Raw genomic sequence first — 15,432 nt, 5'->3', positions numbered from 1 at the left:
AGATGACATCTTTCTTTTTTGAAAAATGTGAATTTTTATATATATAATATATATAAAAAATTATTCATTTAAGAAATCGTTCATTATAAAATTATACATCATATACAATATATACATAATCTATTTATATTATGTATTTAGTCTTTAGGTATGTTTATAACCAATATAAATTTGAATATTTGTTACAAAATTATTTAGATACACAGTAAAATGAGTGGGCTTTTTTACTGTTTATCTAAATTTACTGTGTATCTGTATGATTTTTTTTAATTCTGGTGGCTGTTCAAGAGTAAATGTAACCTTCTGTTTTGCTTTAGATTTTATCTGAATCAGGAATTGTGAAGTTTTTTGAGGATCCTAGCAGACATGATATTACTTTCATTGTTAGATTTATTTGCAAGTCAATATTTAGGATAGATTTCTGTAATTGTAATGCCTCATTAAAACCTGTGAAAGTAGAACTATAGTTTACCGAAGTAACCTTTCCTTTTTTCCCAAGTTAACACTTACATTCTTGAAATTTTGAAAGCAATTGAAGTATAGAAATCTGTACTTGGTGTTTTTTGTAATTGGATTTCAACGTTCTTCTTTGGATTAGAAAATTGTGGACTTTATAGCTATGACTCTAAACACGGGGAGTCTACTAGTCAGCTTGGAATCACTGTAGTAATTGCACAATGTTCCCTAGTAAGTAAAAATAGCAGAAGCATAATTTTCACTGATTTAAAAAGTCAGTGTTACTTGCAAGTTTGTAAGACTTTGGTTTACAGGTACTCTTACTCAGCAAGTTTTATATCTTGTCCTTATAAAACTAATGAAATACTGTGTTCTTCAACAGATTTGGGAAACAAAGAAGGTGTGCAAGTCTTCTGATGCTGTGCTAAAAAGTGAACTAGATGTTGTATTTCACAATGGTGAAGTGATGATTTTAGCAATTTACAATCAGAAGCATTTGCAAGTAAGCTGTGTTTCTCAATATGTTAGTACATTTGAATGTTATCTACACATCTCAGTAGGAAATGGAGGAAGAACTGAAAGAACTGCTTGTTCGTGGCTTTCAGCAGTTGAATCTGTAGCAGAAGACTATATGTATGATAACATTTTTATGCCTAGAAACTCTGCCTAGTTTAGTAAGGAGAAAATGAAGTTTGAGGGGGAATTTCCATACTGATGTTGAAACTGAAGCTGGATGCAGAGGAACAAAACTGTTTTCTCTTCATGACTGGGAGGCTGTGGGCCCTCCAGGCGGCTTAGATGTGCGCAGCAATGTGTAATGTGTGCAGCAGATATAGACCAGGTGTTCCACAGCACGTGTATGTAGTGCATCAGAACTACTGCGTAATAGCTGAAGCAATCATCTCAAATTGGGGGAGTGCAAGGTGCGAGCCCAGGTCTGCCTGTAGCCTTAGGAGAGCATGGGGTCTTTTATGTCCTAAAGAAAATATTAATAGTGGATACACTTTTATTGCTATGGACCCCCCCACCAAGTAGTAAGTACACCAACATCCAAAATATATTTTTCCATTCCATGATAGCAAATGCATGCACATCTTTTTTAATCATGATTCTCTAATAAATCAAATAGTCAGTTGATAGGACTGTCTTTGAAGTGAAGGCAATACAATTCATTTAGATTATGCTTCTACTTGATTGTAATTGTTCAAACATGGAAGCACTTTCATATTTGTTGCAAAATACTGCTTACACAAACCGATTGTGTGTTAACCCACAAAATAGGCAATGCCATATCTTCATCCATGAGAGAGCTATTTCAGGTGTTTAGCCTAAAGCAGCATCTGAATAGGAGTGAACCTTTGTTGTGGACTGTGAAAGCAGTGAATTCTTATTGCTGGGTGTATAGGTAGGTGAGTGTTGGCTAGATTCTGCTGCCCTGCACTGAGGGACACTGTGCAGGTAATCTTTTTGTGAAGGGTCATGTCCTTTCTCCTAATTTGGCCAAAGGCAAACATGTAAGCTATGTAATCCTGGCTAATCAGCATGAACATTGCCTTTATTTCTAGTCCTAGAGATGCTCAGCTTTTCCTAGGCTGCTACTAGAACAAGAGCTTTCTTTGCAGAAACTTTTCTTCTTGTTTGCTCTGTACTTTCTGTTTCACTCTTCCTGATTATTTTCTGTCCTCCTTCTTTTGTCTGTCCTGTCAACAAGTTAGCCATTTCTTACTTTACTTAAAAATCCTATTAAAAAAACCTTAAGTGGGATGATGGTGATATTTGAATAGTGGGGAATATAGATGTGGAAATAGCTAAAATGTCTCCAATGGGGCCTTGGCAATAAAAAGATTTCAGACTTTGAGCCAACAGAAAGCAGTCAATGTTGAAACTAAAATTTATGTGAGCAAATAATGTGCGAGAAAAGAGAAGCTGCACCTGTTGCAGTGAAGAAATGGGAGAAACCACAACGAATGGAGTTATACCTATTTATGTGGGGAGCAGTTCAGGATAATTGCTACTTTTTAATCTTCCTGAATTGTAAAATCTGCAGCAACTACTATGTAATGGTGTAGTTTGGCTCTCATTTGAATTAGTAGACCTGATCTATTTATTTATGATTAGTATATTTCTCTTGTAACTTCACTTTAACCATTTCCTAGAGAAAAATGGTGCTTAGATTTTCTGCCCTAAATACAATTTTTTGACATCCTGTGGAGGTGCAGTCATGACAGAAATCTCCATTGTAGAAAGAGAATAGATTTTTCACCCTTACACAAGAAGAGAAATTGACTCAGAAGACAAATTGCAGTTAAACATCTGTACTGTAATTTAACAGTATATCTCTGCTATCACATCTCTAAAAGTAGTTTTTCTTGCAACCGTGATGTTTTACCTTTTGTAGTCTGTAATCTCTCAGAATTGGGGTCCTAGTCACCTTTTGATGTGCAGTATGTTCATTTTTAAACACTTCACACTGGTAGCTTTCTATGTTAAACTTTGTAAATCATTGTATTCTATTTTTTTTTTTTTTCCCTTCCCTTGGGGAATTGATTTGAGGGCGATACTGAGTTGAGATTTGGTGTATTGTGTGTGCTAGTAAGTTTAAAGTCATGCTTAGAGGATGCACTTGAACTATTTTATGCTCCATTTGGCCTAAGCTGTAAAATCTGGCTGGCAAGGTAAACTTGAGCATGGAGCTCGCTATATGGCTTTTGAAATTTGGGAGTCACATCTTGAGTTAGATGTAGTCAGACAAACTTTAGAAAGCCTTCTAATACTGAGATGAGTTTCCTGCTGCAAGCTTGTTCTGTTCAGAGAGCATTCTATGAAGATAGTTACACTGACCTTAAAAGCAATTGGTTTATGAAGTAACTGATCCTTATAATTCAAAGTCTGAAACTGGTACACTGTTCGTTTAGCATTCTTAGCTCTGTATTGTAATCTATTTAAGTTTAAATTTTAAAACATTGTAATAACTTAATTAACTTCTTATCTTGCAGCTTATAAATGGAAGTACAGACAGTGTTATTATGCAGACAGCAGCTCCAGAATCCCCCATTTCCTGCTGTTGCTTAAGTGAAGATCTTAAATTTGCAGCTTTTGGACAGGAGAGTGGAACAATAAAGGTATTAAATCCTGAATTTGATTTTAAAAGTAGCAGGAAAACACCCTTCTCGGTGCTTTTTCCTTTTAAAGAAGTGCAATTTGAATGACTTTGTACAATAATATTCTTCAACATAGTACTTTAAAGTGTTTACATTTGCGAGTGATGCCTAAATGAGAATAATTTAAAGGTAGTGCTAATAACATAGCTCTGAATTTCATTTTACCAAGGACTAAGCTAATATGAATTTTTGGTTGTTCCAATCCATTGACTGAGAATGATGTATTTACAATCTCATGTTCTTTAAAAAAGAATTTGCATGTTCTTTTCTTCCTTTTCCTCAAGTATGTAAAATAAATATAATTATTGTATTCTTCATTGTAAAGGTATTACAGTTGTTGGATGGGAAAGTTCTGAAGTCCCAGGAGGCCTACAGGACATCCGTGCAGCATTGTCGATTTACCTCTGATGGTCAGACTCTCATTTCAAGTGCTCATGATTCAGTTATACAGGTTTGGAAGATATTTAAAAAGATTATCTTGTAATTTATTTATAATTTATTTAAAAAGATCTCTTAAACTATAGATAATGTAAACTCAGTAAATGACTACTGTATTTTGTATTGCTCTATCATGGGGCAAGGGACTGTAGAAACTGTAGCCTCTATTTTTACCTTATATGATAACCAATATTACACAACTTCCATTTTTAATGCTGTTCATGGTAGAAAGGCAACAACTCCTTTAAGATGGGTGAAAGGAATATTAATTTTCAAACCAGATAACTCAACAGTTCTGAAGACATAAGTGAAGGGTTCGGGACGCGACCCAGAACTGGCTATATGTGGTAGGTCTGTCAGTGGGCTTGCTTATAGTGTCTGAAGGAAGGAGGTAGAGACCTGTCTCTGAGAGGGCTAGTGTGTCCACCTAGTCCAGTACAGTGCTGAATACAGATACTAGCTAGAAATAGAATGGCTGCACTAATGTGGTCTCAAATTAATAAGCTCTGCCTCTCAGCAAGGTAGATTTGCTCTGAAGAAGCATGCTGGTGTGTCTATATGAGCATTTTAGCTCAGCTCAGGGATGCACTTTTGAAGTGAATGTCCTGGTCATTTATGCTTACTGTGCTTTAGTTTGCACTGCAGAGCAGTTGCAGGCGTGCTGACAGGATTCCTAAAGTAGAGCACATGCTCCAGCTACTAATGAGCATTCAGCCCACACAACCAAACTTGAGCTGGTTTGAAGTAAAACCTCCAAAACACGAATGAGTGCTGGTCCTCAGCGCTGTTTTGCTCACCAAATCTGTTCTGACACCAGTGTTCTACCTACTTGCTGATATACATGTAACCTATGCAGCATCCCGCTTTGGTGTTTGTTTCGATCTGAAGCTAGCTTGAGTGCCGTCACTGGTCAGTTAAGCAGTACAGACAGCTCACCAGTTTATCGGCTTTTTGATCCTTCTTTCAGGTCTAACGTGGGTAGCTTTTCTTCTGGGTCCTCGGCTCGCTCTAGTGGACAGCACCTCAGTTAAACCTGCAGAACTGTCATCTGAACAACTCTGCTTTCTGTCCTTTCTTTGATGCAGAAAACCTGTTAATTTGAAAACTATTAAATCATTGTCATTTAAATTAAATTGATGCTTAATAGCTTCTGTAAAATAAAATTACACTTCTTCAGTTTTCAGTGAAGAGTTGAATTAAAAATAGAAGTGTCATTTTGATATAGAAATGCAAAGCAAAATGTCATTTCATTAAAAATATGCTTTAAAAATAAAAAGGAAAGCCAATTTAAGTATGGAAAATATGAGGTCTGCCAGATGACGGAAGTTTATTTGTTGCAATAATCAAAGGTTTAAAACACAAAACTTCTGGGGTGCCTAGAAAATTATTGTTTTGCTTTTTCTTTTTAAATTACCAGTGAATTTTAAGCATCAAATTCACTTTGAAAATCAGATTATGTGTGTATTATAGGGAGCTCTCTCGTAGGTTGACTATTAAATACTGTGGCATCCTCAATCTTCAGCATCTCTACTATGGATATCTTCAATATATCTAAGCTTTTAAGTAGTTGCCATCTCTATAAGAACTTTTTACGATTCCTGTGACTTAAAAATTAAACAGTTAGTTCATTTGTAACTTATGTTTGCCATTAAAATGTTTTTTTTTTAAAAAGTATTCCATCTTTACGATCAGGTATGGAACTGGCAGTTGAGTGAATGTGTATTTCTGAGAGGGCACAAGGAAGCAATCAAGGATTTTGGACTTCTGGAAAATTCAAAACTTCTTTCTTGGTCATTTGATGGAACTGTTAAGGTAAATAAAAGGCTGTCGTTGATCCTAAAGTGTAAGCTGACTTTTAAAACACGATTTTGCATTTTCTATTTCTACTAACATTTATACTCTTCTTGTATTTTAACTGTACCAGTAAGTATAACAAAATGTTGGCCATATTATAACTAGGTAGCTGAGTTTTATCTCTTAATATATTGTTGTGTAAGATGCAGGTGTTTTAACCTTTTTGTAGTGTTACAGAAGTAAACTGTTTTTCCTGTGTATTTGGTAGGTTTGGAATATCACTACTGGAAACACAGAAAAAGATTTTGCTTGCCATGGAGGTGCTGTTCTTTCCTGTGCTGTTTCACCTGATGGTAGTAAATTTTCATCTACTTCTGCTGACAAAACTGCAAAGGTTGGTTGCTTTCTGTACAAAGATAAAAATGATGCCTTATTTGTCCTGAAATGTAGGCTATATTTTTTTTATTCTGAGGTAACTTGCGATTATTTAAGTTATCCTGTTGTATTTCTAGTATTAAATTTCCTGTATCCGTGAATATGTTTCTAAAGCTGTTATACAGTCATTCACAACTGATCTTGGACATAACTTGAGGCTGTCCTGGTGACTTCTGTACAAATAAAATGCACGTTTAATGCACAAGTTTGTGCAGAACACTTTGTTTAGTTTTCTGTATTGATTTGTTAATAGCCTAACATTCTTAATTTGGAAACTTAAGAAAAATTTCTGAAACTTCCAGTGAAAGTGCTGTCCATAGGTTCTGGTGTTCCTGTTTAGAAGCAAGTGAACTGTTTAATATTCTGGGGCTGTCCCATTAGAGTTTTAAAATACAGCTTTAAACTGGTTGATGAATCCTTTTTCTATGAACAGATTTAAACTTTCTTGTAAATCAGTTTCGTTAGAGTATATTCCAAGAAAAAAAATATACTCGCAGTTGTTTCAGTAATTTGTAGCAAATGCATTCTTAGGTGATTCAGGTAATAAAAACAGACTACAGTATAATACATACATAAATGCACACATGTATATGCATATATACAAAAAGTCTTATGTATGTTTGAATACTAATGCCTTTTTAGAAAGAAGTAATAATTGGTTTTGAACTTATCTTTTTCACTCATCTTTAATGTTTTCTGTTTAGATATGGAGCTTTGAAAGTTCATCTGTTCTTCATGAGCTGAAAAGTCATGAAGCCTGTGTGCGGTGCTGTGCTTTCTCTCCTAACAACAAATTATTGGCCACTGGAGATGACAAAGGAGAAATAAGGGTACTGCTTTAACTTTACTGTTTATTTTATTATTCAATCGGTAGTCAGTTCACAGACAGAAGAGTTCTCATAGCTTGTGTTCTGCATGACTAATTTGTTAGTATTGTGTTGAACATCGGAGAGTTGAAAAAAGCAAAGTTTGCCACATGAGACAGTAGTTTGTAACCATATTGATGGATTTATGTTCCATGAATGCTGAGGAACCAATTCACATGATTTACTAATAATTCTACAGTGAATTGTATGTGTGACTAAATCTTCCATATATGATACAGTTCTAAGAGGAGAATTCATTTTTTGGATTATACTGACAGTTCAAGTAGAATGCTTATTTACAAGGTTTTTTTCCTCTAATATAGAAAAATATGTTTCGGCTTTCCTTACTTGAGATTTTTTTTCCCCATTCAGTTTATTTATATACATAATCTTCCCTCTCTTTTAGATCTGGGACATTTTAACAGGCGCATTACTTCATTTCTGCTCCCCAGTTACTGTTGACGAAGGAGAACCAGCACATGGTGGTTGGGTAACAGACCTCTCATTTTCTCCTGACAGTAAAATGCTTGTGTCATCTGGAGGCTTTCTTAAGGTAAGCCATGAAATACTAAAATATCCTAACATACCTAATTAAATACAATGCCCTCATAATTCTAAAGGAAAGTGCAGACTAATTCGAAGAAACAAACCTGAAACATTTTACTTAACACAAAGCTGCTTCATTTTCATGACTGTCTAGCACTTTTCACTTTTCTTCTCAAATCTGAAAGCCCCCTGAAAAGGTCTCTTAAGAATTCAGACTGCAGACTTAGAGTTTGTTTTCAGACTCCATATATTCCATTTTTATTAGCTTCAGATTTTTATTATCAACATCTTTCATTAACATCTTTAATATTAAAGATCCCGGTAATTTTTGTCTGCCTTAATAACCACTCGATTTCAGCAGCAATTGTGTTCTTTATAATGAGCAGAAAAATGCTCTATGTCAGGCTTTTTGGTTTGGTTGTTTTTTTTTTTAAAGATACTGAGTTTTAAATTTTTTTATAAATAGAAACTCAGAAGGAATTGCAAGTGATAATTTTCTGCCTTGAAAGACATTCTATAAGTAATCTTTGGAAGAGGGCATGTCGAAACTGAGAAAATCAGTCTTTTCATCAGTCTTTCATTGGTTCAGACATCTACTGAGCATACGTTTTTTGGGAAGGGGAAGAGGTGATCTGTCTTTCAGTCTGTGAATTGATTCTTTGTAATTGTGGTGATCTGTTTTTCAGTCTGTGAATTGGTTCTTCATAATTGCAGATTTCTCATGAGGTTTTTGTTTGGGGTTTTTTTTCCTCATGCGATAGCTAACACCTGTTAGTAGAAACTGTGTGTGTATATGAAATGACAGGTTGTGGAGTTCTCATCTCACAGAGTGCTGGAGGTTAGTTGATTGTTGGTCAGTGTTTAGCTGTTGGACATGCTACCAGACCAATTCTTTGAAGTCAGTTAGTAACCATTTAACAGAGACCATTGAATTTTCTAATTTAGCATTGAAAACATCTTCTGGCGTTCACTTCATATTAAAGAACAAGACATGCGTCCTGTTTCTAGCTTCCTTCCCATTTTGTCTTGTGGTTACACAGTATGGTGGTGTGATGCTTCTTAAAGCATTCTATGACTCTAGGATGTTAGGGACTTCTGGAACTCATCTAGTCCAGCCCCTTGCTAGAAGTAGTTTGTAGAGTTAGATAAAGTTGCTTAGGGCCTTGCCCCATCAAGTTTTGTCCCCCACTCCAGCAAGGGTGCCTCTGGGCCCTGAGAGGAGAGTCTGACTCCGTCATCTGTAACCCTCTTTTTGGTAGTTGAAGACAGCAGTTAGCCGCCTTCTCCTCAGGCTAAACAAATTCAGTGCTCTGTCTCTGTTCTACAACATCAGTTCTAGGAGTCCAGCCATCTCAGCGACCATGTGCTGGATTTACTCCAGTTTGTTAGTGTCCTTCTTGTACTAGGCTGGGGCTCAACACACGGTGACTGAACTGCTGACTACTACTCTTCAAACTAGCAGTCTGCCCAGCTTGTCACCTATGTTGTGTTCCACCCATCAGTCTTTATCTCTCCAGTTTGACTATTAGGGAGACCATGGGAGACGACGTTGAAAGCTTGGCTAAAGTCAAGGTTAATCACATCCACTGCTCTTGCCATGCTATTTGCAGAGCCACCATTATTGTCAACAGAAGTCAGTTGGGTGGTTCAGCATGATTTACCTTTGGGAAATCTGTGCTAGTTGTTCATGATCGCTTCTTGTCCTGCACGTGACTTGAAATGGCTTCCAGAAATCTTGTTCCATAATAATCCCAGACACTGGAGTGAAGATTACTGCCCTGCAGTTCCCAGCATCTTCTTTGCCCTTCGTGGAAATGGGTATGCATTTGCCTTTTTCCAGTCATTGGGACCAGATTCAATCACTATGTCTTTTCAAAGTACTGTTTTTCTACTTTTCTTTCAAGATCTACAGATGGATGTGTATGATATGCATGAAAACACATAGACATACACGCATCTTTTTTGTAGGGAGATACTAGTCAGTGAAAATCTAAAACATTTGAGAAGTTTGGACCTCTAAGAACTGGACTGGGTTGGATTGTAGAATTACACAGAAGATACCTTTAAACAAATGAGTCATCTTATTCATAGATGAGGTGCATCCAGCTATGTACTGTTGAACTTGCTGTGTGAGTGGTACCCACTGGCCCAGCACCTGATCACTTACCCACCAACAAAGGTTCAAGAGCTAATTAAGATCTGGTTTTCGGTTTGTTTGGTTTTTTTTTTTTTCTGGGTCTCCATCAAATAACAGACACTTTAGGAAAGATGTTTTTAATCAGAACATTATAGCTGTGTAGTTGCAAATCTGTATTGTGCACACAACCATAATGTTACATATTTCATGGGATGAGTAAGCTAAAAAGTAGTAGTACCACCACCTGCTTTTATAGATGATCAAAGCTGAAGGTAATCTGTTTTGGTATTTTGCTACTGCACTCAAATGTTGCAAGAATGGAAGGTAGACTTCTTATTGGAACAATCAAGTAACAGCTTTGTGCTGGATTGCGTTTGGTTCAATTTTGCATTGGTCTACAGTTTTCCTGAGAAATGTGAAATTTCAGTCTACATTCATGGAGTAGACTGATGGTTGAAGGTTTCTCTGTAGCGTTGTTATTAGTGCTTCGTTTATATTCTAGAAAAAAAAAAATTTAATCTCTCTGAAAAAAACTCTGTCCTGCTAACAAAACTGCAAATGGTTTGAATTGTGTACATGATTGATCCTCTTGTAAGTCCAGCTAAGTTGTTGTTTTGTTTTTTGTTTGTTTTTTTTTAATCCAGCTATAGTTTCAATTATATTGTCTGGCAATGTCTCATGTATTTGGTTATATAAAAATACATAATCTTTTATATTTTGGACATGTTACAGTTTACATCTATTGATTGCATTTTGTGATGGGGTAAAGGGCAGTACCTGAATTTATTATTTCGTGTGCTTTCCTGAAATTAAACAGCTTCAGTCTTTTTGAAGTTTCTTTTTATCTGAAAGTCTTATAACCCTAGTAACTTACACTCTAGTAAACATTTACTACTTAAGGTTGCTTGTATTTTTATTTTTCATTCTACCTCTTTGGGGAAAGCAGTCAATTGGGCTTGCCATGCGAAGCCTGTTTATAGAATTTATTCTAAGCTTTCTTCAACTAACCAAAAGTGTGTTGGTTTGTTTTTTGTTTTGTTTTGTTTGGTTGTTTTTTTTTTTTTTTTTTATAGTGGTGGAATGCAACTACTGGAGAATCCTTACAAACCTTCTACACGAACGGAACAAACCTCAAGTCAATACATGTGTCCCCTAATTTCAAAGTGTATGTGACTGTTGATAATCTTGGTATTCTTTATGTATTACAGAAGTTGTGATTAATGTGCTGAAAACTGCAAAGATAATTCATTTTTTTAAGCTGGAGACAAAATTCTGCTAAATGATTCTGACACTCACTAAGCTGTGAATTATATTTCATTGTTGTATTCATGATGTTTTCAGGTATATTAATGTACATTTATGCATGTTTTTTCAAATGAACTTGCATTTAATCTGGTTTTTAATAAGAATTATTATTATAATTCTTAAGTCTTGATTTGCATCTTAAGTATGTTGCTTCCAATTTTGTAAGGAAATTTATATTAAGATTATTCAAATGAGTTGACGTTAATATTAATAGTGAAAAAATACTAGGAATCTAATACTTTGAAATTGTATTTTGTGCTAAGTCTGATGGCTAAATGCTCTCTAGCCATGAACACAACTGTGTAAGATGCAAAAAAATTTTTTTTTTTACTGTGATGTAAGGATTTTCATTTAGTACAGAATGGAAAGAACCAGGGACATCCTTCATTTGAAAAATGAAACTAGCTATCTTGGTGCTTGACGTTCAAAACAAATCAAGTAGCTGTTCAGTTTACAGCAGCAGTGCTTCCCACTTGTGGTAAGAACCTTCATGCTTCTAACCTTGTGGAGATAAAGTGCATTGTAACACATATGAGCTATTCCTATTAAGGGGAACACCCTGAGTCTTGTGTTCTCAAGGCAAAATCTGAAAGGATATTACAATTTGAATGGAAGAGATTGTGCCGCATTTCCAGTCAAAGGGTGAATACAGCTAACCAGCTAAACTGAGAATGGAAATGGTTTAAAAGGTATATATTGAAAAATATAGGAGGTGTGAATTTTAGTTATTTTGCCTTTCAGAATTAGCATTCAGTTCATACTATGGAGACATTTTACTGTTGTCAGCTTTGTTTACATGGGATTCTATGCACAGGGATCTCTTGCCTGGTAATATGTGATTTCCTTATGTGATTTTCTGGGGTTTTGTTTGGGTTGGTGTTTTGTTTTTTGGGTTTTTTTTTTACAGTCTATTTATAGATTCAATATAGGGTAGAAATGTTGACGTTTTGTACTAATTATACTTGACATATCTTTTGCGAATAATTAGATAACAATTTTTCTTAGGTGCCTAGTAACCTTGTTTAGTAAATTGTCTCTCAACTGCTATGAGCAACTGCACAAGCATTAATATGATTTTCATATCTTTGTAGTTGGCAGTAGAACACTATCTAAGTACTTGATTGTAAAAAGTACATTAGAAAGTGTCTCAACTGGTACTGAACAATGAAATTCTCACTTTTATTATTTTTTGTGTGTGCATTTCAGAAGATTTAATATACATTCTTAGTATTTTCCTGGCTTTGACAATCACCAGTTTTTCCTCTTTTTTAACTTAAAATTCCACCATTTCTAAGGTGCTACTGAATACGGGTCAGTATAATTAAAGTACTGCTGGCAGAAATTTAAAGAGAAGAAGTTCAATAGAAAAAACATGATGTTTTGTATTCTAAGTATTTACAGGATTCAATAAAGATAATCCAGACAATATTGGCCAAGTTGTAAATTAATTTGAATTCCTAAGTGTTGTTTGGGTTTTTTGTTTGTTTGTTTTTAATAGGGTAGGAGGGAGGGGGAGCGATGCCTCTTTTATTGTGGTTTTATTTTCAATCTAAACATAATGATGCTTTACAACCTACATCAAAAAATACTTTGGCAGGTAAGCAACAGTATTAAATACAAGGACAGAGGAAAAAGTGGACAAAGGGAAACTGAAGTCTTGGAACACATCCTGCAACGTTCGGGACAGATTTGCTTCTACTGTCTAGTTTGGACAGACCTCATCAGTTCCCTCCCCGAATAGCTGAAGATTCAAGGAGCAGGAAGCTCCACTTAGCCAGCGTCCCTTGATTACGTAGGCTGTGCTGTCCTTATTGTACAGGACTGTGTCGGGCTGAACTCAGAGACCCAATGAGGTAAAAAGGTAACAGGATAAATGTTTCGCGTGAGGAGCTAGGACAGCAAGTTGTCTTTTGTGACAATGCTAATGAAACTCTGATGATAGGAAAAACCAATCATGGTTTAACAAAGAAAGTGAATGGTGTATGAGTGGAGTTCATAGACGATTTCAATTTTGAAGCGAGTAGGAAGCAAGTAGCACAGAAGCTTGAAGTGTGAGATAAATAGTGCATTCTTGAATTCTTCTGCAAGAATTACAACACGGCAGCATTATACTTGTTGCTGGAACTGAGGAAGCTGTGCTTCATAGAAGGTAGTGTTAACAGAGTCAGGATGGTTGCGTTCATGTGCAAATGTATGGAGTGGGCTGTAAGTCTTTGTAGCTGAGGTGGAAGAAGAGAAATAGCAATGAGAAAGTCTGAAGAGCTGAAGAATATATACGATTTGCAGGAAGAGGATGACAAGTTTTAAATGAGAAATTGTTAAAATAGGGGCCAACCGAGTCAGCAACTTCTTCAGTTTAGAATATTTAAGAAGGTTAAGGCAGTTTACTGTAATAAAAAATAAAGTCCTGCTGTTTCATTAGATTTAGCTGTTCTCTTTGATGTTAGATGTATTTTAAAGGAAACAAGAGAAAGTTTGGCCAGAAGCAATTTTTATGTAGATTGAACATTAGTGCTTCCATGATCTCTTGTAATTCAGATCAAATTGAATCAGTCTGCATTCAGATTTAACTAATGAGCATTGCCAATTTTTATCTAGTACTTTAACTGAAATTATAATATGCTTTTGTGTAAACAATTTTTAGGTACACTTCCTATGAACGATGCCTGTCAGTTTCTGTATAAGTTTTGAGTGTCTTCACTTTGGCAATTAGACCTACAGCCCCTTCATAAATCTTTTTTCTCTTTCCTTTATTAACAAGGAATTGTACTTACATGCAATACAGCTGCTCAAGAGGTTGCTTTATATTGCCTTGAACTGTACCATTCCTTTAACTACAGTGTCCCTTTCCCCCTCTCATCTTACATAGCTGTTTGAAATGGAACTGTGCCATTATTGCCTGAGGCTTTTCCATGTAAAGGTTTATAGATCTCTTGTAGTGCTGGAGTGTGTGGGTAGAGCTGGAACTGGTAACCTGTTGCCAGCAGAGGAACACTCTCCACCCCAAAATTATTCTACCTTCCCTAGAAAATGATGCAGTTAAACTCCCTATTACAGAATGCTGTGTAAATTGCTTGCTTTTTTTTTTCCTCCCCAATTTTTTATTTAGTGAAGTCTCTGTAAGGGACCCATTTCCCCAGGTTGTATCTGGTTATCTGTGTCCTTGTCTCTGCGCTCCTGAGGTATTTTACAGAAGCTGATGCTTTTTGCAGGTTTCAGGGGAAAGCCAGGCTGAGAAAGCAGTCTGACTTGGGTGGTTTCTTCTGCCCTCCTGGGACAGAACATTGCAGGGAGGCCCCTCTGCCCCATCTTCAAGAAGCCAGTAAATCCAGAATACCAGTAGGTCACAGAGAAATCAGGTATGTTCTTGCACTTGCCAGTAGAACATGACCCCCCTACCAAACTGTTTGGTTGCCCTTTCTCCTTTGTAGCAAGTACAGATGCCATGGCAGTGCTGGGGGGGCACAGAAGTCAGCCTTGGAGCTGAGATGATTTCTGGTGTTTCCCTCTGATAGCACACTCTGGTGTGTTTGTCCGCATTTTGCTTTCCTCTTCCTTCTGTCTGCTATGAAGACACAAATTTATTTGGGCTCATAGATGGTGATGATGATGCCCAAGAGCTCTGGCCACCTTATTTTTGTTGTGATTTCAAGAGCAGAGGCCAAATAGAGAACAGGCAGTGTGCCAGATAGCTAGAACATTTTCTGTGTGATTTTTGTGCTCAATTCACTTTGCTCTTTCAAGCTAGGAACGGTGGGACACAATCACTAGCTCTGCTGATATGCAAGAAGATGTTAAGCTGAGACTAGGCTTGTCTGTGGCATGAACTCTGCAGTAGGTTGACCTCTATTTTTCAGCACTTCCAAAGCTGCTGTGCAGTGTGCTGCTATCCACGTCTTTGCATGTTGGAGTGGGTTTGGTTTTGGGGGGGGGCGGGTGTAGAGCTGTGGGTTTGGAGGAGGCGTGTTGGGTTTTCTTGGGTTTGGAGGGGTTTTTTTCCATATTAACTTACTGCACACCTTTCTTCTAAGGGGACTTTTTATGAGAAACCTTGCAACTGGGTTTAACAGATGCCTAAGCTGGGCTGTTAGGGTGCATTCTAAAAGATCCAGTGAGTATAAAGGAGTAAGATTTTCAGTCTGGTTGTGTTATTGACAACTTCAGCACTTTCTATATCATCTCCTACAGTCACACTCGTGGGACATAGCACAACTGTGTGATAGTTGGGCTAGTTGAACTCTGTGTGTGTGTTTATTCAGGATGAGAAAGCTAAAGTATCTTCTAAGTGTTTCAG

At 36.4% G+C, this 15,432-nt stretch overlaps 1 protein-coding gene across 3 annotated transcripts in view; it reads left to right on the top strand.

The window, feature by feature from the left end:
- Window positions 1–14,703, top strand: part of APAF1 (apoptotic peptidase activating factor 1) — a 40,641-nt gene extending 25,938 nt beyond the window's left edge. For 2 of the 3 annotated variants that reach the window (XM_069773756.1, XM_069773755.1), the window contains exons 21-28: window positions 839–958; window positions 3,453–3,578; window positions 3,943–4,068; window positions 5,748–5,867; window positions 6,118–6,243; window positions 6,989–7,114; window positions 7,557–7,703; window positions 10,907–12,586. In XM_069773756.1, the coding sequence (XP_069629857.1) occupies window positions 839–958; window positions 3,453–3,578; window positions 3,943–4,068; window positions 5,748–5,867; window positions 6,118–6,243; window positions 6,989–7,114; window positions 7,557–7,703; window positions 10,907–11,050 (1,035 nt within the window). In that variant the 3' untranslated portion in view covers window positions 11,051–12,586. Of the gene's footprint in view, window positions 1–838; window positions 959–3,452; window positions 3,579–3,942; window positions 4,069–5,747; window positions 5,868–6,117; window positions 6,244–6,988; window positions 7,115–7,556; window positions 7,704–10,906; window positions 12,587–14,350 lie in introns of those variants that run through there. The other variant, XM_069773757.1, reaches the window with a different exon arrangement.
- Window positions 14,704–15,432: the final 729 nt, after the last annotated feature.

The sequence above is a fragment of the Haliaeetus albicilla genome, chromosome 28 (genome assembly GCF_947461875.1).
Source record: "Haliaeetus albicilla chromosome 28, bHalAlb1.1, whole genome shotgun sequence".
Lineage (NCBI taxonomy): Eukaryota > Metazoa > Chordata > Aves > Accipitriformes > Accipitridae > Haliaeetus > Haliaeetus albicilla.
The sequence above is the reverse complement of the archived record's forward strand: the minus strand, read 5'-3'. Positions and strand labels throughout refer to the sequence as shown.